This window comes from Diabrotica virgifera, chromosome 4 (genome assembly GCF_917563875.1).
Source record: "Diabrotica virgifera virgifera chromosome 4, PGI_DIABVI_V3a".
Classification (NCBI taxonomy): Eukaryota; Metazoa; Arthropoda; class Insecta; order Coleoptera; family Chrysomelidae; genus Diabrotica; species Diabrotica virgifera.
The window spans coordinates 105,920,239-105,947,313 of NC_065446.1; the positions used below are offsets into that span (position 1 = coordinate 105,920,239).

A 27,075-nucleotide genomic window follows, 5' to 3' on the forward strand; every position below is an offset into this window, starting at 1 on the left:
GATTTTATACAAGCCCTAAAACCAGGGGGCTGCCACCTCCGTCCTCCAGACCGTTGTGAAGACCTTCTTCTCCGCCCTGGATGCCGTTGTGGGCTTCATCCGTGACCCTGGACAGGGGACCCTTAGCAGGTACTAGTTTCCCGGGTCAGGAAACACCTGGAATCTGCAGAAGGCAGGGATTGATTCAATTTCCCTGATAGGACTATCCAAAAGGAGTTCCTACCTGCTCTGGAAGCACAAGCTTCCACAAGTCAATCATCTCACCCTCTACTGAAAGACAAACGACCTCATAACGGCAAACACCAACCGAAAAGAGGACAACGTTAGTTGATTATGTGCATTGTGATTCTTCTGTAGTGTCTCCAAGTAATCCTTTATCTTCTCTTATTGATGTTGATATAAATTCATTGTTAGTTCGTAAAAATAAGGATAATCGTCCGTACCTTGAAATCTCTATCTTGGGACATTCTTGTTTAGCTTTACTGGACACAGGGTCCAATATCTCTATTTTGGGTTCTTTAGGTCTGGAATTTCTCCAGAATTCTAACGTTAAGATGGGAATGGATGAGAGTTTGCAGGTGACTACAGCTGATGGTCAAGTTCAACCGATTTTAGGTCAGTTTACAACTGAGATTTCTGTTAGTGTGTGTAAAAGGATGGTTACATTTTTTGTTATACCTTCTGTTAAAAATTCAGTTATCCTAGGGATGGATTTTCTGAAAACTTTTAATAGTGAATTGAATTTTACTGAATTTTCCTTATCTGTCTCTTCTTTTAATATCTCTTGTGTTAATGCAGTTAAAGATATGAGTAAACTTAATGCTCAGGAGTTAGAGCAGTTGAATAATGTTATCAAATCATTCTCTTCTATCTCTTCGAAGAATCAGTTAGGTAGAACTCACCTCATCGAACACCACATTGATGTGGGTTCTTCTAAGCCCTTCAGGCAATACCAATATCCCTTGCCTCAAGCCTGGCATGAAAGCTTGGTAAAGGAGGTAGATGAAATGCTTAAGTTTGGTATTATTGAGCCCAGTTCGTCTTCTTTTTGTAGTCCGTTGTGGTTGACGAAGAAGAAGGATGGGACTTTTCGTGTCTGTCTCGACGGTCGTAAGCTTAACAGCATAACTATGAACAGGGATGCTTATCCTATACCTCGTATAGATATCATCCTGACTAAGTTACAAAACGCAAAGTACATTTCATCTATTGACTTGAAGAAAGCATTTCTACAGATTCCACTGAGCGAAGAGAGTAAGAAGCTTACTGCCTTTGCAGTAAATGGCAAAGGATTATATCAGTTCACTACAATGCCTTTTACTTAGAGAACTTATCACATAAATCCATGTCAAGGTCAAGTGTTGTCAAGACTTCAATAATAGTTTAGTAAATTTTTTGTGTTTAAACTAATAACTTTTTACCTTACTATCTATCAAAAAAAAAAACATTCCTCGTTATTCTTCTCTCTTTCCTTTGATTACACTAAAGAAATGGAAGTAAATGGAAATTGTTTTTGTAGCCACTCACGGGAAAACTTATCATATCTCACAACACCGAGAGCCAACCACTAGTCACCTTGGGGGAGCAAGTATTTGGGGCCATTCCGGCTCCTTTCGATTCTACACCTGGACCTACAGGAGGTACCATTTCGTACCATCCAGGTGCTCATTTTGGAATGCAGTAGCGGACTTTTAGGAGTCATTTGGATTTGTTTGGGAACATTGAGTAGTGTGTTTTAGTAACTATTGGTTTTTTTTTTACATTTTAGACTCTCGGTTTAATGCACTATGTTAATTAATTTTTTTTTCCAGATTTAGTTTACCTCTGGTTTTTTTTTAATATGACATATTTGTATATTATTGTATTTGGTTCCCAAACTTTGTATCTACGGTAACTTCTTGTGCACAGGAATAAGCCTAGAGAAAATTAGGTTTTTAATACTTTATTATTGCTTTGATATTGGTTTATGTAATTCGGGTAAATTTATTTTGTAATATTACTTGCTTGTTTCCCAAATATTTTATTGTTATTCGCTTTATTCCATTTGTTCGGATAATTTAGGTCATCGTCGGTATTTATCTCAACTTCATTTCTATTTATACTTAACTTACTTACTTCATTATTGTATTTTCCTTTAGTGAGGCTTGGGCCTATTTATTTGTATTATTTTCATCTTTGTCGGTTTCATTTAGTTGTACGTAGCAAGCGTACTATAACCATTGGCTAGAAATCTCATGTGAGTTGTACCCTATATGTAAGTGAGAGGTAATTTGTAACACATTATTGTTATTATCTTAGACAAATATAGCTTTTATATAACGTATGTCATTTTAGAGTCACATTATATTTAATTTGTGTAACTCAGAGATTATCAAAAATCTAGTAGTTATTTTAATAAATGTTTATTTATTTTGTATATCATGAATTTTATTATTCCTTTATGTTCATTATTACAGGTTTGATATATTTAATATTTGACAACAGTATAAGATACCTGGGAAAATGATCGAAGATCATTTTCATGGCGCCCATGATTTGTTAGATTTATTTATCTTGTTCGTCTTTAGAAATTATGCATCTTCATTCCTCTTCCGTACATTATTATTATTTTATTAGTTCATCTTTTAGTCATCATTACTATCTATATAGAGCTACTGTTCTTCGACAGGCATGCAAACGAGCCGTATCCATCCTTGAGTGTCAAGTGGTTTTCTTGCATCTCTTGCTAGCCAACTCTATTCAGTTTGCCTCTGTCTCTTCCCACTTCTACTTCTATCCCTTCTAATCCCCCTTTCTTAAGTACTACTGCAAAGTAGTATTTTTTTTATTTTTCCTACTGCGGCTTCTCAACGTAGAAGCCACTTCACCCTTTTCTTTACACACCCCACTCTCTCTTCATTTTTATTCCTATAGTCTGCTTTTTTTTTCGTTACTTCTGTTGGAGTATATCTTTCTCTTTACTTTCACTCCAACAGAAGTTTTCTTATTTTTGTTACATTGGCTAACTCAAAGATTATCTGTTGGAACTGTCGTCAGCAAGGACACGGGTACTACGACTGTCCTGAGCCTAGAATTCTGTTTTACTATGGATGTGGACGTCAAGGGGTCCGTAAATTCGAATGTCAGTTTTGTTCGGGAAACGAGAGAAGGGGTGGATCGTCCCTGGCAGCCACCCAACGGCAAACACCAACCGAAAAGAGGACAACGTTAGTTGATTATGTGCATTGTGATTCTTCTGTAGTGTCTCCAAGTAATCCTTTATCTACTCTTATTGATGTTGATATAAATTCATTGTTAGTTCTTAAAAATAAGGATAATCGTCCGTACCTTGAAATCTCTATCTTGGGACATTCTTGTTTAGCTTTACTGGACACAGGGTCCAATATCTCTATTTTGGGTTCTTTAGGTCTGGAATTTCTCCAGAATTCTAATGTTAAGATGGGAATGGATGAGAGTTTGCAGGTGACTACGGCTGATGGTCAACAACCGATTTTAGGTCAGTTTACAACTGAGATTTCTGTTAGTGTGTGTAAAAGGATGGTTACATTTTTTGTTATACCTTCTGTTAAAAATTCAGTTATCGTAGGGATGGATTTTCTGAAAACTTTTAATAGTGAATTGAATTTTACTGAATTTTCCTTATCTGTCTCTTCTTTTAATATCTCTTGTGTTAATGCAGTTAAAGATATGAGTAAACTTAATCCTCAGGAGTTAGAGCAGTTGAATAATGTTATCAAATCATTCTCTTCTATCTCTTCGAAGAATCAGTTAGGTAGAACTCACCTCATCGAACACCACATTGATGTGGGTTCTTCTAAGCCCTTCAGGCAATACCAATATCCCTTGCCTCAAGCCTGGCATGAAAGCTTGGTAAAGGAGGTAGATGAAATGCTTAAGTTTGGTATTATTGAGCCCAGTTCGTCTTCTTTTTGTAGTCCGTTGTGGTTGACGAAGAAGAAGGATGGGACTTTTCGTGTCTGTCTCGACGGTCGTAAGCTTAACAGCATAACTATGAACAGGGATGCTTATCCTATACCTTGTATAGATATCATCCTGACTAAGTTACAAAACGCAAAGTACATTTCATCTATTGACTTGAAGAAAGCATTTCTACAGATTCCACTGAGCGAAGAGAGTAAGAAGCTTACTGCCTTTGCAGTAAATGGCAAAGGATTATATCAGTTCACTACAATGCCTTTTGGTCTGGTGTCTGCTCCCCAGACTATGTGTAGATTAATGGATTTGGTAATAGGCCCTGCTTTAGATCCCTTTTGTCAATATTATCTTGATGATATCCTTGTCATTACTCCTGATTTTGAAACTCATATCTCGGTATTGCAACAGTTGTTTCAGCGTCTAAAAGATGCAAATTTGACAATTAACTTAGACAAAAGCAGCTTTTGTCGTGACTCGATTAAGTTTTTAGGATATGTTGTTGATTCACATGGCCTTCATACTGACCCTGACAAAGTGTCAGCTATTCGTGATTTTCCTGTGCCTAAAAATACCACTCAGGTCCGTAGATTGTTAGGAATGGTGGGTTATTATAAGAAGTTCGTTAAGTCTTATTCTACCTTGTTGTCCCCTATCACTGATTTGCTTCAAAATAGGAAAAAGGGACAAAATATTGTGTGGACTCAGGAAGCTAATGAAGCTTTCATTAAAATCAAGGAGGCTCTCACAAATTCCCCAGTTATGGTAGCCCCAGACTTTAATAAACCCTTTTATTTGATGACAGATTGTTCAAACACCGCATCTGGAGGTGTACTGTATCAAATCGTTTATGGAGAAGAACACCCTATAGCCTACACAAGCAGGAAATTAAATAAAGCCTAGAAAAATTATACTACAACTGAAAAAGAGTTGTTAGCTATAATTACGGGCATAGAACATTTCAGATATTTTCTTGAGGGTCGTTCTTTTACAGTCATAACTGACCATAGTAGTCTGGTGTGGTTACAAAGTATGAAGAACCCATCTCCTCGTTTGGCTAGGTGGATTTTAAAATTGGCACAATACGATTATAAAATCGTTCATCGCAAGGCTGCAGGCGTAGTAGTTGCTGATGCACTTTCTAGGACATTTGATATTAATTTGTTAGACTTATCTTCGTTACAACCAGATGATTGGTATCGAAAAATGTTGTATGATGTACAGAATGTTCCAGGTAAATTTCCGGATTTTAAAGTTGAGCATGGTGTTTTGTATAAACATGTGTTAAGTTCCATGGATGCCCTTACTGGAATGTCGGATTGGAAGATAGTAGTTCCAACTCCTAATAGAGCAGAGGTTTTGGCCACTTTTCATGACCATCCTACTGCAGCTCATTTTGGTTTTTACAAAACTTTCCGTCGTATTTCTGAACTTTATTACTGGCCGAAGATGCGTCAGACTATTCGTGGCTATCTAGCTCGATGCAAAATCTGCGCTACGTGTAAATCGACAAATCTTCCTCGACCAGGTTTAATGGGTAGTTATCGACAGATTGATTTTCCTTTTCAACTTGTCTCTTTAGATCTCATTGGTCCTTATCCTAGGTCATATAAAGGTTCGCAATATGCTTTAGTAGTTGTTGATTACTTTACCAAATTTCCTTTGGTTCATACCATGTCTAAGGCAACTACTTCATCTATTACTCAGTATCTGGAGAATGAAGTTTTCCTGATTTATGGTGTTCCACAGATCGTGTCATGCGACAATGGACCCCAGTTCACAGCTAAGGCTTTTCGTGATCTCATGGCAAAATATAATGTACAAAAGATCTGGTACAATGCAAATTATCATCCACAAGTTAATCATACGGAAAGAGTTAATAAATAAATCGTGACTGCTTTAAGATCATATTCATTTCCTGATCAGAGAGCTTGGGATACCCATATCCACTCTATAGTACAAGCGATCAGGACTTCATCTCACGAAGTAACCAAATGTCCTCCATCTTATTTAATGTTTGGTCGTCATGTTCCTCTTTCTGGTGATTATTTTGGTAAAATTTCAGAAAATGCCACCAATTTTCCTACTATATCAGATAAGTTACACCGCTTAGAAGACATTCAGCATCTTCCTGATATTTATGTGGATGTTCGAAAACGTTTAAAGGCATCTTATGACAGAAATAAGTGCCATTATAACCTGAGAAAGCGAGCTTTATCTTTCAGAGTTGGAGATTCCGTTTTGAAGAGGAATTTTATCAAGTCTGATAAAGTGAACTTCCAATCTGCTAAGTTATGCCAAAAGTAAATACCTTGTACTGTAATTAAAGTTATTTCTCCTTTAATTTATGAGTTGAAGGAAACTTCTACTGGTAAGAAACTAGGAAGGTTTCATATTAAAGACTTACTCGAGGATAAGACAGTAGGTCCACATAACTTGGTTGATAATTTGGATGATTCATCTTCAGACGAAGATTAACTGATAAGGGACCAGTTTGTTTATTTAAAATCTATTTATCTGTTTCGTTTACCTGGCCAACATCTGTTTTTGCCATCTATTTTTATTTTTTTTTATCTTATCTTCATATTGTTTAGTACCTCAGTTTATGAACTTGGTCATTTTATGGTTGGCTGTCTCTTAAAAAGAACAAATTATATATCATATAGGAGTACAGGATGGATAATGGGAATTTTCCCCATCTTGAGTTCTTGGTTGAATAGGTGTTTACAGGGATAGTTAGGGAATGTTGTTTTTTTAATACTCTTTTGATTTATGGTTTGCATGGGTCGCGAACCCAGGCCATAAAACTTATATAGTCACTTAACTGTGTCAGGGTTTTAGCGTGGGTTCAGGATTGATCACCCTGGACTTGTGCACTCCACTTGGCTCAGAGATATATTAATACCTATCAGTTGTTCCTTGAGTGTCTCTTAGGTTGAAATTAGAATGTGTCATTTAGAATTGGATCGTTCTGATATTCAGCAGTAAGTAAGTCTGTTTAACTTTGTTGCCATCTCCTATGTTATTATCTTTTAAACGATTTGAGTTTTAATATATCTTATTACCTGAAGTTTGTTTACTTGTCTCACTACCTCCTACTTGGATGAGTAGATGTGAGTATGTGAGTTATCTTATTTGTCTCCCTACTGAGCATTATGCTAGTAGATGTCCTTCTACCTTATATATGAAAAGGTAGATGTGAGTTTATCTTTACATTTATCTTGAGTTTATCTCATACCTTTACCTTGATGAGTTTATCGCTTATCTATATCTTGATTAAGTATACCTCCTACCTTTAGTGATTAATAGAATCTGGTCGCTCTAGTGTCAATGTTGGGGTATATTGATAGGATCTGTTTTAGGTTAATTGTTGTAAATGGTACTTGGTAGTATGCTAGGGGTTGTTAATACACAACCGTAATGTAGTCTTAATGATGTTTTTACTAATACTTGGGAATGTAGGTGATAAGTAGTGTAAATAGTTAACTTACTCTATAAATTTATAGTATTGTAGTTACAACGTAAGTGGTTAAGGTGTAATTTTTTTTTCTTCTCTTTTGCCTTTCCTAACTCTTGGTCGTATTAAATTAAATTACATTATCTCGTTTGATAAATTTGGTCAATTACACATCCCTGCTCTGTTCAATATTAAAGCTACTTAATCCTAGACAATAAAAAAAAGAAAGGTTTCTTTTTTTTGCTGGAGATAAGGGAGAATGTAGCAGTTATGCTACGGACCATTTAAAATTAAATACATTGATTTGCGATTAATTCAATTTAAATAAATAAATAAAATTAACAAGTACTATCCCTCCAGAAATTTCTTTTCGTGCCGCCAGCGATAAAATTAAAAGGTATTTTTACCATCAGATGGTTTGCGCGCCGCGATCGATTTCCGTTATCGATCGAAATTCCGGCAGTTTTGGTCAGAAACTCATCAAGAGCGTATATAGTGTGCAGCACAATTTCTCTTTTTTAAGCGGCGAAGATCTAGAATCAATCAAATATACGCCATTTAAATGAAATAAAGACATCATAAATACTATTTATCCAAAAATCCAACGGTTAAATCCACAGTAACCAAAGTTATACGAATTTAAGTTTCAAAACCACACCGTAATGGCGATGGCGACCAATTATTAATAACTGTCAGCTGCACACACATTCTAGGTAAGCCTTGGATTATTATTTCTTATTGAAAACAGCCTAAATTCATAATTTATATCGTAATTTTGGGATCTAATTTGCGAGGAACAGGAGAATTTCATGTAGTTTTTATGTAAAGCTTCCATTTGAAAATCATTTCTTGTCCATTTACTTATCAGTTTTTTTTGATGATCGAATAAAAAAGATACCAATGATTTTGAAGTTTTATCGTGCAGGTGCATGTGAACGCGCATGCTTCTTTAAATGCTTGGACTGACAACCACTCAGTTCGTCACAGATTTAGACATAACCTAATGCTTTGTTTGGGAGGAATCAGTAATATTTTGTTTGGTCTGGTACGGGAAATCTAAACTGTTGCAGTTACTCATGGAAACTTTTAAATATTCATTATGTTACTTTGTAGACTTCGCCGCATCCCATAGTCCAAATCCTTGGAATTTTGTAGAGCATCCTAAGGACACCTGTAACTTGACTTTGTTTCCAACAGCCTTCCAGACGCTTTAGATGTTGTAGTGCTAAGAGGATTTCGTCCTAAATAGACCTGTCTTCGTGGGAATACCAGTGTGGAAGATAAGATAAGCTTTTAGTTTATTTTTTTTTGTTGTTAAAGTAAAGTCAAGTTGCTTCTCATTCCTAACTATAATATAATAACCTGTAAACTTTTTGTGTGCACATAATTAGGTACATTTTTGACTAGTTTTTGTAATTAATAGGGGGGTGCTAGTTGTTTTTTTTAATAAAATAGGATTTCAAATAAATATTAAATAAATAATGGATAATAATAATTGAGAATAAATCAAGTTTTTGAAAATTTAATAGAAAAGAGAAATAGGGGTATTAAAGGGTTATCCACAAGAGTAATTTTCAAAGTTAAAAGGGTTTTTACAAACAAAATTTAATTAAAAGAGTTTCTGACCGACTCATATCTAGCGTTTTCTGTATATCTCCAGTATCTATGTTGTAAGTATACTACGAGCACATAGATCTGGAACGTTAGCTACTTGGACACTTGTCAGTCCCAGGACCATTATTTATATACTAACATTTGGCTATTCTCCCGGACTTGATTATTGAATCTTACTAATATTTGTTTACTTGGCACAATAGTGGTGATTTTTGCTATTTGTTAGTGGTCTTTTGGCCGTATCTATTTCTACACCACTATTGTTTATATTACTGTAGGCTGTTACATATATAAATAAAAGCTATTTTGATATTCTTTAGTATATTTATTGTAAATATATTTGTCAATAGTATTTTGCCTTTTATTTCAGTTCTTACTACAGTACATAACATAGCATTACAAGGTAAATATTGAATTTTTGCATTGTTTCAGGAAATTGTCTCCAGTGTCATTTATTTATTTGATTTCTTGTTGTTCGTTACAAAAATCTCGAGCTGTTCAAATTCTAGGCCCAGAAGGTAGTTTTCTTCGCTAAAGGTAAAGTAAAATTAGCTTTTCAAATTCTAGGTCAAGATAGCCCAAGTTGGCGCCCATTTTCTTCTTCTTCACTTATCGTACTGTTCGTACCCTTTTATTGCCAGTGTCTCATCTAGTCGCATTGAGTTTTTGTATTAAGAAAAAGGTCTCATTTTCGTCTTTGTATATACTATATCATCATCCAATATCTTTGTTTCACATTTCAAAAACCAATATTTAGTGTAAAAAGCTAGCCCGAACTTCCCCCTTTGAGATTTAGTGTCTCTCTGCCTATTTAAGTTAGTCTTCTGAGCTAAGTCCTTCTTAATTAATATCTTCAATAACTTCCCTATTCTACTTCTATCTCAATTTTACCTTTTTACTCCCTCTCATTCACAATACCCAGAGTATTGGGTTACACCGCCTGTGTTTACATGGTGTTCTACTGCACAAGAATTTTTCTGCGTTTTGCAATCACTTTTGTGCTGCTTTATTCTCTGGTTTAACCACTGCGATGTTTGACTTATATACTGCCATCACATTCGAGACAAGCAAGTTCATATAAGAGATGACTTGAGTTTTGAAAGAGATTCAATGAGCTTCGAGAATAAGCTTTAATTGTATATTATGCTCTTATATTTATCCATTTTGATTTTTTTATGAATTCCGTTCAGCAGTTTCATTATAATGTTAGTTAAGCCATTTATGTAGGCTAACTTTTTCTAAATAACGGAATCTGAAGGTCTGTTGTCATATTGCCCGTCATATAAGTCTCGGTTGTAGATCAATTACTTGAGAATTTTACTAAGATAGCCGTTATTCAATTCATACTAAAGAATTTAAAAACATTATACACTCACGGACAAAAATATTGCATATTTTGAAATTAACGTGTGAAATCAAATTTTTTGTGCTGCCCCCAGTGTCATAGAAATAGGATTTCTTTTCCGAATGCGATGTTTTAATGTACCTATCATATAAATGGTATAATCGGATTTAAATTTAATATGGGCTATATGGTGGCCAATATAATTTTAAATTGAAACTTATCAAGTTAAGTATTCACTATTCTACTGACATGAAGACCTGAGTCAAGGTGCATTAACACGAATTTGTTATCCAATATGGCTGGCAAATGGCAAAACATGATCTTCTAAAATGTTTTTAATGTACGTATCAGTTGTCATTCACCCAATCACCTCCACAAGTTCGGTATCCCCTTTCCAAGAAATACCACTCGGTATAAGGTTACATCTGGCATACCATTCACCATATGGAAGCAAGATTTACAAAACTTCGTCTACAGAAGAGTTGGCGAACACTATGTCAGTTGTAACCTCATACAGAGCGTTAGTTTTGATGGTGGCGACATAGTGCTACGGTGCGGTATTGCTTTGAAAGGACATACCGAACACGTGAAGGTGATTAGGCGAATACCGGAATACCAACTGATATGTACATTGAAAACATTTTAGAAGATCATGTTTTGCCATTTGAAAGCCATATTGGATATGAGATATTGGTGCTAATGCATGTCTTCATGTCACTAGAATAATGAATACTTACCTTGATGAGATTCAATTTAAAAATTATACTGGCCAGTATATAGCCCAGATCAGATTTAAATCCGATTATAGCATTTATGTGATATTTTAAAACATCGCATTCGGAAAATAAATCCTATTCCTATGCTAAGAATAGCAGCACAAAAATTTCATTCCACATGCATATGCAATATTTTTGTCCGTGAGTAACATATTTTGTAACACAAACCATTTTTATAACTCATTCTGAAAAAAATACTGCAATCAGTTGTCGTTTGGGAAGCTCGTGAAAACGACATGAGTGTAGGTCTAAGCTAACTTGTTTCATATCTTCTTCTTGTAGTGCCTATCCGTTTCGGATGTTGGCAACCATCATGGCAATCTGTATTTTGCACACTGCCTCTCTGAAAAGATTTATGGTTGAACCACTTACGTAGCTTTTTCAGCCAGGAAATCCTTCGCCTTCCTGGTTCGAGTTTCCTTCTGTTTTTCCTGGAAGAATATTTGTTGCAGCAATCCATATCTCTCGCTGTTCCTCATGATGTGATCGAGGTATTCGATTTGGCTGTTTTTATTGTGGTCAACAGCTCTTTTTCATTTTGCATTCTCAACAAAACCACACAATATTTTGTTGCATAAGTTAAAACTGATTGGGATTGATGAGCCTTTATTGTCATGGTTCCAAAGCTACTTATCTGATCGTAGACTGATTGTTAAAATTGCCACTTTTCTTTCTAAAATTATCCAAGTTCCATCAGGAGTGCCTCAAGGCTCTCACCTTGGGCCACTCTTGTTTAATATTTTCATAAACGACATAAATGAATGCTTCGCAATCAGTTTATTTTTGCTCTTTGCTGATGATCTAAAATTAAGCTGTGTGATTAAATCCCCACAGGATTGTGAAAAACTACAGTACGATTTAAATAACTTGCTAGAGTGGTGTAAAAGAAATGGCATGGAACTTAATCCAACTAAATGTAAAACTATGACTTTTTCCCGTTCCAGAAATGCTATTGTCTTTGACTACAATATTGGTCACTATAGTATCGAAAGAACTTCCCTTTTTAAGGACTTGGGGGGTCACCCTTGATACAAACTTACAGCTTTCTCATCATCTGGAGAATGTTGTTAATAAGGCTTTTCAGATGCTTGGTTTTATTAGAAGATGCACCCAGGACTTCACAAATATTACAGCTTTAAAAACCCTCTACTGTGCCTTGGTCCGTCCCCATCTTGAGTATGCCTCCTGTGTATGGTCTCCTTTTTATGGAGTGCATACTAATGCTCTTCAGTTAGTTGAACATAAATTTTTAAAGCAAATTGCATATAGACTTGGTATCTTGGGCAATTACAGTGATGCAGATATTCTTAATATCCTAAATATGGCACCTATCACTGCTCGTCATAAGAGAAGGGATCTTATCACTTTCTACAACATCCTACATGGAAAAACTGGAACTCCAGAGCATGTCCCACTAAGAACAACCAGGGCTACAGTTAGTTTCCATTACCCAATCCACCGTACTAACTATGGTCTTAACAACTTCCCCTCTAGAACTGCCAGACTAGCAAACCAGCACCTTAACATTGACCTTTTCCAAACTTATAGCAAGTTCCTGAGTCAGGTTTTAGTAAACATTGACTAAGACTTTATCGTTCTGTAAAAATAATAATAATAATAAACTCAAAAGTGACTTGTCTGCTTTTGTCCGCCGACCACACTAATTAATGTCCTTAGGTATGATTGTTTGTGTAATTTGTATTAGTAACTTATTTATATTGATAATTTGTATTTTTTGTTCTCTTTATTTTATGTAATTTATATTTTAACCTAGGTATTGTTTTTTTTTGTAAATGGTTGTAACCGTATATAAATAAATAAATAAATAAATAAATAAAACACCATGACTAGTAACGTGATCGGTATAAGATATCTTCAGGATTCGACGAAAACCACATTTCGAAAGCCTTAATTTTCTTGCAGGTGGCGTCTGCGGTGAGAGTCCACGACTCAAATCCGTACAACAGTATAGGAAAAATATAACATCGTAATCACCTGATTTTTATGGGTATTGATAAATCATGACATTTGAATAGCTTAGCCATTTTTTGAAATGCAGATCTTGCTTTCTCTATCCTACCTATACTGTTTCATATAAAATACAGCATTTCGTAAGCTATATTGTTGTAATATGTTATGTGAATTTGATTTGATTTAATGTTAGAATATAAATTTTACTTACTGGATTGCCAGGTTTTTCGCAATGGCATTCACATATAATTTCTAAATCGATTATTAATCTGTCATACAAACCAACAGGGTATATTTGAATAGTCTGGAAATAATCTGCTGGATTTTTGGGGCACTTTAGGACTTTTATATCGATTGTGAATGTAACAACATCACCGACCTAAAATACATTATAAAATTGAAAATTGAAACAACAACTAAACAAGTAAAACAGATCGAGGAACAAAAATGAAATACAAGAAGTCTAATCCCGTAGTCATTAGGCCCCCTTCCTAATGTACATCCCCTAGGCGTGCGGTAGATGGAAAGTCATGCGATGAAATAGAGATGGAAGAATGCATTTTAGTACAGTAGAACCCCGATTATCCGTGCTCCTCGGGACCGCAGGCGCAGGTGGCACGGATAATTGAAAAGCACGGATAATCCGAACATGTATTTCTTATGTATAAAACATATGTACGTACTATACACATACATATGTACCTACCATAAAAAGATAACGGAAAAAATAAATCTTTCATTATAAGTCTCTCTTTCGTCATATAGAGTTTCCGTCAACTGATTTACGATGACGCTATTTTGATAAAACCTCAAAAATGCAACTTGAGTAATAGAAAATCATAGCACGGATAATCAGCACCCGGATAATCGGGGTTCTACTGTATATAGGGGACGATTATGTTAATTTTAAGTTAGTGCCATGTTAGTGCATAAGACAAATTCGATCTGTAAACTGTTAAAATAAATTCGTATAAACGAACTGATAGTTTTATTGCTACAATATTTATAAATATTATAACATAAAATATACACTTACCTTTATATTATTACACTTATTAGTATAAACCAACAGTCCTGTGGAATCCAAACATTTACTCAAATATTTAATGTTTAACGCATTAGAAGAATTATCTTTCATCTCAACAATGGAAGAAATTTTTGCATATTGTTCTTTTATAAGGGAAATAATATTAGAACTATTGCCATCCATTTTTCCCACTGACGAACCCTCTATCATTTTGGCAATCTGTTCGTAGGTGTTCACAGTATTATCGGTGACTGCAAAAATGACGTTGATTGAATTTCTCTTTACGCTCCAATTGATTTGTTCGATAGAGGGGTAGTCTTGATAGGATGACTGTGTGTAGGAACCATCATGGGATAAATGACAATAGCCATCGTTGGGTTTTATAATACCTCCAAGCTGCAAAAATCATAAATTAATGATGTTGTAACGGAAAGATACTACAGTGTAGGAAAGAATTTAACGTTGGTATGCGCTTTTAATAAGAGTAACACAGAGAACCGTATTTTTTAAATCTATATAAAATTCGTAATTCTATTCGATTTTTTTTTATTTGAAACTGCTTCAACCACACAAGGGTTATTAGCAATGGTCGATTAAAATCTACAGATAGTATAAATACCTACAAAAAAAAAACAGAGAATACAATTATATACAGTATGGTGCAAATGAAAGGAATAAATTCGTTATTTCATAAACGGGCGACATTAAGGAAAAATCCCGAAATACATAGGTCGATTTTGATTTTTAGATTATGATATATTCTATCTGGGCATGATGACGTAATCGATATTTTTTTAATGAGCTTCTTTATATGTAAAAAAAATTAGCAACCTTCTAAATGGTCTACTTTTTGTTCAGAAAGTTCTATTAGGTCGATTTTAATGAAATTTGGTGGACAGTTTAAGTAGTTATGTTGTAAGAATTTTCTAAGCGAATTATGAAGGTTCTAAGTGCAACCAAAGTGGTTGAAAAACATTGAATAAAAACAGGCTGTTTTTGCCCCCTTATTTTGTATTTATTGCTATTTTGCAGAAAGGGTAATACTTTAAGACATTTTAAACCAGTGGTATACAGTACGTAAATCGTTCAGCTGGACAGTAGGAAATATACATTGCGAGAATTGTGGCAACTGCGCTAACCTGTGTTAGTTGAAGTTGAAGCTTCTGTTCGATTACGAGTTTTTGGTGCAATTATAGAGCTGTTACAACGAATAGAATGAGTGAGTTTTGAAGCAAGGCTGTCCATAAATAAATCAAAAACAAAGTTTATGATTAATGAGTTAATAATTTACTTTTATTTTTTATTTAAAAAGTAATTTCAAAACTAAACAGTTTTTACATTCACTTAAACAAAAAATGTTTAGCAACCTCGTTGTCATTTTTGTGTCTGTCGAAATGAGTTGTCAATTTTGATTTTGAGGTTAATGCTCTTTAATGCTAACAACCATTACGAGAGCTCAGTTGCCACAATTATCTTAATATAATACAATGTATGTATTTATGTATCCAAATATACAGAGTCGGTATTTTCTTATCGATGGTTTGAGCCTTTAATAAGAGCATAGGTATGGGTTTGTCAGACAGCGTTGCCGAATTTGGAAATTATCAAAAGAAAATATTAAAGTAGAAAAAATAATGTAGTTAACTTTTTGTAAACAGATATAATAAACAAATTATTTAAAAATAACAAAATATTGTTTTCACCCATTTTAAAAAAACGTGAAAACGTTGAATTATAATTCAACGTTTATTTTTTTACTTATATTTTTCTTTTAAAAAATTTGTTTAGTAGATGTACCTACTTATTTGTTCACAAAAAATAATATAGGTACAGTAATGAGTGCGCTATTAAGAACCGGCAAAATAACGCAAGAGATGGAAAGCATAATACGTTGTGAAATAAAAAGAGATGAAACTAATAGAGATGTAAAATTATCGATAGGAACCTATAAATTTACATAACATTACATAGTTTCGCACCTTTAGACATATCTGAGGAGTATAACAAATCTAACCGTGACAGGAGAATTTTATAAAATTCTAAATGTTTTCTGTCACAGACGTCTAAAGGAGGGAAACTATGTAGGTACCAAGGTACCTGATGTAATGTAAACTTATAGGTTCCTATCGATAATTTTACACATCTACTAGTTTCATATCTTTTTATTTCACAACGTATTAAGTTTTCCATCTTTTGCGTTATTTTGGCTATGACCGGTTATTAGCGCGCTCATCATTGTATTATTTTTTTTCTACTTTGATGGATAATTACGCATGTCTGTCTCTCTCAGAGACTTTGTAAACACAACTTTTCCGTCATTAGATAAGACAGGACAAATGAGCTGTCGAATGAAAGTTCATTACCCAACGATCTTATTAAGGTGAGAAATTTGACCTTGCACTTCCAGTTTTAGAGTTGAAACTTGAAGTACTATTTTAAAGTCGCCCAATAAATATTATAAACGACTTATTATTGGACGCGCTTTAGCAAGACGAAAACCATTATATTTTCCCGGCTTTGTGCAAGTCTGTCCGTCCGTCTGTCTATCGAATATAACTCCTACGTTATTAAAACACTCAACTCCGGTAGCAAGATAATATAGCAGGAGACCTGAAAGCTACGGGCGTGGAGAACTGGACAGAGATTGTCTAAGACAGAGAAGAGTGAACTAGTGAAGGCATGCTGTCGAGTGGGCTAAAACCCACGAAGGGTTGTAACGCCACGTAGTACGTAGTAAGTATGAGGTGTCGAATTAAGGATGGTACTAAAGCTGAGAAATTGGACTTCACACTTCCGGTTGCAGAGTTGAAACTGGAAGTAGTGTTTTAAAGCCGCCGAAATAGTACAAGCGACATATTATTCGATGCGCTTTAGCAATACGAAGACAAGGTATCAAATTAGATCTTATAACCCAAGATGGTATCAGTTGCAACCGGAAGTACTGTTTTAAAATCACCGAAATAGTACAATACATTTGTTTTCGTCTTGCTAAAGCGTGTTAAATAATACATTGCTTGTATTAATTCGGCGTCATTAAAACCGTACTCCCGGTTGTAACTCTATAAACGGAAGTCCGAGGTCAAATTTCTTACTTCTAATACCATCTTTGGGTTATAAGCTCTCATTCGACACATCATTTGTCATTCTATTTTTTTGTTGACTAATACCGGAAGCATCTTGCTACGGCGCGTCGAATAATATGTCGCTTGTACTATTTCGGAGACTTTAAAATAGTACTTGTGCGATCAAGTTTCTCACTTTAATAACATCCTTGGGTTAAGAGCTTTCACTCTTACACCTCATTTGTCCTTCTGTCTGATCTTATGACGGAAAAGTTGTGTTTACAAAGTCTCTGGGACAGAAAAACTTGCATAATTAAAGTAGAAAACATATTATATTAATTTTTGTTAACAAATAGTGTAGGTATAGTCTGTTCGCTAAACTCAGACGCAACTTTCTAGATATTTTAGTCGGTAATTTTGCCAATTTTAGTAAAATTGAAAAAAAAAAATTACTAAATAGTTAATAATCACTAAATAGTTAGTAATTTTGCCAGTTTTTGCAAAATTGGCAAAAAACAAAAAAAATATCGACTAAAATATCTAGCCAGTTGCGTCTGAGTTTAGCGAACCGACTATACTAACCAAATTATTTAAAAGAAAAAACTAATAAAAAAATAAACGTTGAAATATAATTCAACGTTTTCACATTTTTTAAAATTGGCGAAAACAATATTTTTTTACTTAAGTTTTTTTCTTTGAAATAATTTGTTTATTATATCTGTTTACAAAAAGTTAAATATATTATTTTTTCTATTTTAATATTTTCTTTTGATAATTTCCAACTTTGGCAATACAGTCTGACAAAGCCATTATGCCATTACCTACGACCCGAAATTTTTTGGTGACCCTTCCCAGTTCCGCCACGTTCGACCGTCCCACATCTTCTAACCCGTTTTAAATGTATAATAAATACATGTCTCTTTGTTGCTCTTATTAAATGCGCATACCATCGATAAGAAAATACCGACTCTGTATAAGGAGCGATATTGTTAGTTTAGGGCAGTAAATAAGATAATTTCGAACTGTAAACTTCTAAATATATCGTCTTATACAGTATGACAATTTGAAAAGTTGCCTACCCCTATAATTTGGTCCCTATAGAAAATCTAAAAATATGCAAAAACACGTCAAATTTATTTGTGAGGGGGACATTTTCTAGACCAGTTTTCAACTAAGTTACATCAACCCTCTAGCGGGGGCAGACACAACCCCCAAAATCTTTAATAGAAAGGGGGGTTGAGTGATACCTCATTTTCAAGGTCATTCAATTACCTTTTAAAAAATACCGCATACCTTATATTTCTTTTTAGTACTTTTGGAAAAATCTTGGCCTTAATACTCTAAAACATTTTGGAGTTCTGAACTCGATACTTAATATCTTTACGGTTTTACATGATTTTTCCAAAAATACTTCAAAAAAATACTCTAATTACTCCAACACCCAAAAAAAATCAATTTGGAGTCCAATACTCCAAAAAAAGTTTTGGAGTTCTGAACTCGATACTTTTAATATTTGTACGGTTTCACTTGATTTTTCCAAAAGTACTGAAAATAAATATATTGTATGTGGTATTTTTGAAAGGGTAATCGAACGATCTTTAAAATGAGGTATCACTCAACCCCCCTTTCCGTTAAAGATTTTGGAGGTTGTGTCCGCCCCCGCTATAAGGTTGATGTAATTTAGTTGAAAACTGGTCTACAAAATGTCCCCCTCACAAATAAATTTGACGTGTTTTTGCATATTTTTAGATTTTCTATAGGGACCAAATTATAGGGGGTGGCAACTTTTCAAATTGACTCCCTATATAAATTGGAACCTTTGGGTTTATTTATAGATCGTTACAGTATTTTATAGATGTTAATGTAGGTAATATATGATACATAAAATGATGTACTTACTTTTCCATCTCCAGCAACGTGGAAATTTGCATCTGTGGCAACCACCAGTAATTTTCTAGCTTGTTGTCTCCAACCAATCTGATCACTACATTGCAACGCTTGTAATACTGCATCGAAACCACCTTTTGGTGCCATCAAATTTCCAGAAACATTGGCTTGTTTCACAGTGCGCTACGCAAATTAGACAATTACGCATACATATCTTGTAAAAAATTGGTATACAGATCATCCCAAACCCTATTTTCAGTGCGTCACAGATTATCGAATTCTCTTTAATGCATTACAGTTGGAAGTGACAGAAAAAAGTACCTCTGTGATTATTATACATTTAGTGCGGTCTTTAAAGGTAAAATATTGCAAAAACCTCTAAATTTTAAAGGACCGCTTGGATTGACATGAAATTTAGGGGTGAGTATCACCCCCTTTTGGGGGTGAAAAATATGTGTTTGAAATAAGTCCGGAAATGGCTAAAATGACTAATTCTAAACAACTTTTATTCTATAAAGTTTTTTCACCAAGTTAATACTTTTCGAGTTATTTGCGAGTGAATATGTTAATTTTTCTACAAAATAACCACGTTTTCAGACGGTTTTTCGCAAATATCTCAAAAAGTAAGTAAAAAACTCATACAGAAGTAAAAACTTCAAGTTGTATACTGGTATTAAATTGTTTATTAAAAAACTTCATAAAATGTCGTGCAAAACGTTTTCGTTCTAATTCAGAACATCTTCAGTGCATTCTGCTAAGTAATTGTAACTAGCACACTATTTAAAGTGGTAACTTCATAATACATGGTTTACATACATGGTTTACATTTTTAAATTTTATGAAAATATGGTGACTACCAGTCGATGTTACAATATTAAATTAAGTACATGTACGTACATGTACATGTAAGTAATTTAATACTATTTTTTCTGTCGTTACACGGCAAATTACGCTTAGTAAAATTCTCACTGGTATGGATATGTAAACACTACTACTTGACAATGTCATCATTAACTTAGAGATGGCTTTTGAATGTTCTTGGATAACTGTTACTTGTATAATTGCAAATTATTAATTCAGTTAATAAATATGATAATTTTTTCACTACTTATGTATTCAGTAAGTGTAATAATTTATATACTGTACAACAAAAACTAATACTCAATCGAGAAAAGAGGAAAAGTGTTAAAGTGATTTTTTAATAATATATTGTTATATCTTTAACAACAAAATACTTGGATCACAGAATACATCCTGGTCAATTCCCTGCTTGGATCGTCCATAAATAACAAACAATTAACTTTTTATTAAGTTCACGTGTTAAATCACTTATTTATCAAATACACTATCAATATTATTTAATCAACAACTCAAAATATTCCCGATGCCATGTCAAATATTTAAAATTGTCACATAGTATTTACGTATTATTTACCTATTACCAGAGAACGGCAGTTCTCGCCAGTGGCGCACACCCACACCCCCCTACACGCGACACTATATTATACACGAAATTCTCGATTTTATAAATCTGACTATATTGAAAATTGGGCCAACTCCCATCTTAAAGTTCAGGGAAAGACTCACCCATTCATATGTCAACCATCCATTTTGGTTCAAGGGTGTGGATTTTACGGCCCTTCCTATTTAGGGTCTGTTTTTCGTTCTCGTCCCCAAAACTCCCAAAAACTTCGAAAATTTAAGTCCGACCTATGCGGCTTCTAATACAGTCGAACCCGCTTATTAGAATACCTCTTAAAGGAATATCCCGCTTTAGGGAATAGAAATTTGAGGTCCTGAAACCTTTCTACTAGCCACCAAAGATCTGTTATTAGAATAGCCCGGTTATAGGAATACTTTTGCTTGGCACGAAGGCTATTTCAATAAGCGGGTTCGACTGTAGTACTGATAATTACCTTTCCAACGCATGTCTAATTTTGAAAATCGGTTATACCATTCAAAAGTTACTGAGCTCAGAAATATGACTCAATTTCTAATTAAAAAAGGGAAAATGTTTGTGGATATGTATGTATGTGTGTGAAAAAGTTAAACCGATCTGAATTTCTTTTCTGTCTTTGAAGAGGGGGCCAGGACCGATTCAGAACCGGTGTAGTTTGTGACTTTTGACCACCCATATGTCAGCTATAGGACTTGGTAGGTACAAAACGGCATATTTTTGGGGGTACATATCTTCGGTTCAAAAAGAGACAGGAGAACCGCAAATACACTAAATCAATAATGTTGAGTTAAGCTTTCAAATGGTTTGTCAGCCGTCAGGATCAGGCATACACTCGGCTCAGTATAGCCAAAAAACTGAAAAACTAAACTTTGAAAATTTTGGTTTTTCGACAATTACTCAAAATTTCAACCTATGAATTGCGCCAATAACTGAGAGTTTGTAGAAGGAGTCTAGACGAATCTAAGGGTGTGTACTTCATATCCGGGAAAATTCGAATTTTTAAGTTATAGGCTTCATAAGTATAATAAAATCTATTTTCTATGGGAAAAACGGTTTTCAAGCTCAATAATTCCTGTAATAGCTTCAGTTATCATACTTGACCTTAGATGCATCAGATACTACTTGTCAATACGTTTCAAACTCATGTTTAGTGATCAAAATCGGTTAAGCCGTTTAGAAGTTATTAAGCTACAAAAGTATAATCCAATTAACGATTATCCCCGAAATGGTTGATGTAGTTGTAGTGATTACGACGCTAAATTTGATCTGGCAACGGGCAATCCGAGTTTATTTACCGGCCATCCCAATATTTTTTTTCAATCTATTTCGAACAGAAAGAAAATTTAGTGTACGTATGATGGACACTTGATCATTTGGGAGGTAATGCGACAAAGGCGACCATTTATAAAGCTTAACGTGTAATCGAGAAATATTGCATTCAACTTCATACGTTTAAGCTATAAATAACTTTGAAAAACTCCTGTTACAAGAATAAAAAACCGCTAAACGCCGTAAAAATGAATGGCGCATACAAAAGATCTGATATGAATATTACGTGGCGCGAAAATGTATTTTCATTTTGATGCAAAACAAAATTCTAGTTTTATTTTAAAAAGATTTTTCCATAATATTTGCTAAATTTGAAGTAAACGCGCCACAAAAGAGTTTCAAAATTCAAACTGTATGAAAGTTACTCTTTTGTGACGCGTTTTACTTCAATAGTCCATTCTTTCACGGTTTTTGCTCTAAATTTTAAAGAACCGCTTGGATTGACATGAAATTTGGCATACGCATAGCTTACATGTCAAAGAAAAAAAGTGATATTGTGCCGATGTGTGCTTTTGCCCTGGGGGTGACTTTCACCCCCTCTTGGGGGTGAAAAAATATATGTCCAAAATAAGTCCGGAAATGGATAAACTGACTAATTTTAAGTAACTTTTGTTCTATAGAGCTTTTTCGCCAAGTCAACACTTTTCGAGTGAATATGTTCATTTTTCAACAAAATAACTATATTTTTTAGACGGTTTTTCGCAAATTACTCAAAAAGTAAGTATTTTGTCGAAAAAAACGTTCTTAGAAAAAATATAGCCTGTAAAAAAGTTAAAAAAAAATGGTGTACGCGTTAGGTCTCTGGACCTCGTAAAACCAGAGTTATAGCCAATGAAAAATAGATTCATATTCACCAAATTTCAAATAGAATAATTCGAAGTGAAATATCCAAAAAATTAAGCACTTTTTGGGGAAAACTCATTATAACTTTTTTAAAGTGTTTAAAAAAGCTTTATTTTTGTTTTTATAAAAAGTTTCTAGCATTAAATTTAAGCAAGTTACGCTCAAAATAAAGTTGGTCGCTTTTGTTTTGGCAAAAAAAATCGGGAAGACCACCCCCTAATTAGCAACTTAAATGAAATTAATCATTACCGCTCCACAAATTATTTTACTTATGTTGTGTTTTTATGATCTGTAAGTTTCATCGATTCAAAGTGCTTATTTTGGAAAAAATTTGGTTTTAAAGTAAAGTTTAAATTTTAATTTTGAAAAATATGCTTTTTTTCAAAATAATTTAAAAATTGTTAGAGATACCAAAAATCGCGAAAAACAAAAAAAAATCAGCATTGCTTTCCTGAATATCATGTATTTTTTTGTTTTTCTGTTAGACAAAAATTGATTAACTACAGCCCTTTTAAAAATAAGGACTTTGAACCGATGAAACTTACAGATCATATAAACAATACATACACGGGTCAAGAAACTTGTGAAGTCGTAACGATTAAGTTCATTTGAGATACTAATTAGGGGGTGATTTTCCCGATTTTTTTACCAAAAAAAAGGGACTAACTTTATTTTGAACGTAACTTGTTTACTTTTGATGCTAAATTTTTTTTATATAAAACAGAAATGAAGCTTTTTTTAAACACTTTAAATAAGTTGTAATGAGTTTTCCCCGAAATGTGCTTCATTTTTGGTTATTTCACGTTAAAATATTCCATTTGGAATTTGACGAATATGGACTTATTTTTAATTTGCTATAACTCTGCTTCTACTAGGTAAAGAAACGTGATATATACACCATTTTTTAAATTTTTTACAGGCTATATTTTTGCTAGGAATGTTTTTTCGACAAAATAAGTACTATTTGAGTTATTTGCAAAAAACCGTCTAAAAGTGTGGTTATTTTGTTGAAAAAATGAACATATTCACTGGCAAATAACTCGAAAAGTATTGACTTAGCGAAAAAACTCTATAGAACAAAAGTTACTTAAAATTAGTCAGTTTATCAATTTCCGGACTTACTTTGGACGAATATTTTTTCACCCCCAAAAGGGGGTGAAAAGCACTCCCGGGGCAAAAACACATATCGGCACAATATCACTTTTTTCTTTGACTTGTTAGCTATGTGTATGACAAATTTCATGTCATTCCAAGCGGTTCTTTAAAATTTAGAGGTTTTGCAATATTTTACCGTTAAAGAACGGGCTACAAGTTGAGCAAATATTATGGAAAAATCTTTTAAAATAAAACTAGAATTTTGTTTTGCATCAAAATGAAAATACATTTTCGCGCCACGTAATATTCATATTAGATCTTTTGTAGCTGAAATATTGTATGCGCCACTCATTTTTTCGGCGTTTAGCGGTTTTTTATTCTTGTTACATATCTATACGACTATAATTTTAGTTTTTCTCAATCGTTCAGTGTGTCATTAATGATGTAATATATGATTTTAAGAATTTAGAGAATCATTTTAGTTAAATCTGACAGTTGTCAGAATCGTAATCGTAATTTGGTATAAAAACAAATCAATTGTGTTTATTTCATTTATAAAAAGGAACGTTCTTTGATTTGTATAGTCTTATAAATTGTACAGATAATTGTACAGTCGTACAGATAATAGATAAATATTTTTTTGTTCGATTATAGCGCCATCTATCAACAACTAGAATAACTGTTATAAAATGACTTTAATCACGGACGTACCTTTTTTCTGTCACTTATAACTCAAGAAGTTAGAAAGAAATCGAAAAACTGTGACGCACTAAAAGATGCCTATGAGAAGGAGCATAGCATTAGAGCCAAAACTACGTACCCATCCCCTTAAAGGTTTCTTATACAGGGTGTCCAGAAACTCTACCGAGAACGACGACAGAAGATTCTTCAGATAATTTTAAGACAATTTAACCCAATTCACTTAGTCCGAAAATGCTTCCTAAGGGCGCTAGAGCTCTTTGAAGATGGCGTCTTGTAATGAGTTTTTCTTAAATATCTCCAGAATGCTTCTGTTTAGAAAAACAAAAATATGTACGCGTATTAATCTTCCAGAGATAAATCTATTCCATCCATTACTAATTTTAAGTACCGATCATAGGCGTCCGTTTTGGGTAGGGTAACGGTTATTTTACCGCATAACTTTTTTGTCTTTAATTTTTAAGCATTTTTGACTCTGAATTATTAAATTGTGAGGTATTCTAGTACTAAAAGGTACTCTTGTTTTAAGTCGATAGGATACACCGTTTTCTATAAAAATCGATTTCAAAAATTTTTCGTTCTTTAAATTAAAAAAAAAAAATTCAAAAAAAACTATTTAGAAAGACGAAAACTGGTACATTTATTTATATTCCAGAGATGAATCGATTTCATTAATTGCGAATTTCTAGTACCGGTCATAGGCGTTCGTTTTGGGTAGGTCAACAGTTATTTTATAGCATAGCTTTTTGTCTTTAATTTTTAAGCATTTTTGAGACTAGATTATTAAATTATGATGTATTCGAGTACTAAAAGTTACTCTTGCTTTAAGTTAGTAAAATAATCGTTTTTTTTTTAATTTTTCAATTTTTTTTCAAATTCCACAAACGAATAACTTTCAAATCGATTTTTCTAGAAAACGATGTATCCTACCGACTTAAAGCAAGAGTACCTTTTAGTACTAGAATACCTCACAATTTAATAATCCTGTATCAAAAATGCTTAAAAGTTAAAGACAAAAAAGTTATGCGATAAAATAACCGTTGCCCTACCCAAAACGGACGCCTATGACCGATACTAGAAATCCATAATGGATGGAGTCGATTCATTTCTAGAAAGTAAATATGCATACCAATTTTTGTTTTTCTAAATAGAAGCGTTCTGGAGGTATTTAAGAAAAACTAATTACATGACGCCATCTTCAAAGAGCTCTAGCTCCCTTAGGAAGCATTTTCGGACTAGGTGAATTGGGTTAAATTGTCTTAAAATTATCTGAGGAATCTCCTGTCTTCGTTTGTCGGTAGAGTTTCTGGACACCCTGTATATTATGGCAATATTGAGTAAATTAAAGTTATTCAAAGACTTACTGAAAACAATTCGGCATCTGTCGATAGTCTTAAGACGTGTTTGTAGCCGTAAGGAGCAGAATGCAGAAAACTATAAAAAAAATGTTAAAAATAATAATATAGGGCTTTTGAAATTTTAAAGTAGAACTTCTGCTGCAGAGTTATTCTTCAAAAAATTTTTATCTGAGCATGCCAGATATATATATATTGCTCCTTTTTTGTTTTTTTTTGTTATGGGCCTGAGCTTTGGTGCAGATGTACATTCGTACCACTAAATCTTCCTTAAATGGTATATTGTCTCCAGGGTATGGCATCGGGGGTTCATGGTACATAGGATCGTTGTCTCTGAGGAACACTGAGCGCTGAGCGCACCAACGTGATTCATTCTATCGTTTGGTAGGGTCGATGGGGAGTACAAAGGAATACAGACACTCTTTAGTTTATCTTAACTATTTTTCCACAAACTTTAATTCAACACATACTATAATCATAACCTCTTGGGTAATCTTTGATTTCCCTGATCATTTTCCTCCACAAATTTTTTGTATAGCGAACTTTAGTTTAGTTTAATTTGTTGTTTTTCTTCGAATAATTACTTTATTTCAATTTCTTTTAATTTTATTATGTGTTAATCTTTTATTATTTTATTTTTATTAAGGAAAGTATATGCAAATAAGTAAATGAAGAAAATTTTATCAATTTCTTCTTCTTGATGTGCCTATTAATGATGTAACGAATGTCATTTTTTGAACATTCGCGAATACGAACGTGAATATCTGCTACCAACATTCGCGAATGCGGATGCGAATATTCAGTTTTTTTTTAATTTGATTCTATTTTTGTAATGTTTCCTTTTATAATGAATAGTTAATTGATATTTAGTATAAATCAATATGAATCTTAAGCTTTATTACATAATACCAAATAATAAAAAAAGTGAAGGCTGAGAATGTGAGTATACAAGGTTAAGTTCTATCTATCTATTGCCCTTCATTTGTCCAAAGTTGAACGTAGGCCTCCCCCTTATTTTTCCACTCGTCTCGGTCGATCTGCTGTCGATCTGGTCCCTGCGTATCTTTTTAGGTCATCCGACCATCTCGTCTGTGGTCTGCCCCTTCCTCTTTTGTAGTCCCAAGGTCTCCAGTGAGTTATCGCTTCATTCCATCTTCCGTCTCTTTGTCTGCTGTTGTGTCCTGCATATTTCCATTTGAGAGTAGCTGCATATTTGAGGTTAA

At 33.8% G+C, this 27,075-nt stretch overlaps 1 protein-coding gene across 2 annotated transcripts in view; it reads right to left on the reverse strand.

The window, feature by feature from the left end:
• The window catches only part of LOC114343739 (integrin beta-PS), a 117,507-nt gene that overhangs the window by 59,182 nt on the left and 31,250 nt on the right, over positions 1 to 27,075 (reverse strand). For both annotated transcript variants that reach the window (XM_050648319.1, XM_050648320.1), the window contains exons 4-7: positions 25,862 to 25,931; positions 19,085 to 19,255; positions 14,133 to 14,519; positions 13,308 to 13,475 (exon numbers count right to left, since the gene is read on the reverse strand). In XM_050648319.1, the coding sequence (XP_050504276.1) occupies positions 13,308 to 13,475; positions 14,133 to 14,519; positions 19,085 to 19,255; positions 25,862 to 25,931 (796 nt within the window). The remainder of the gene's footprint in view (positions 1 to 13,307; positions 13,476 to 14,132; positions 14,520 to 19,084; positions 19,256 to 25,861; positions 25,932 to 27,075) is intronic.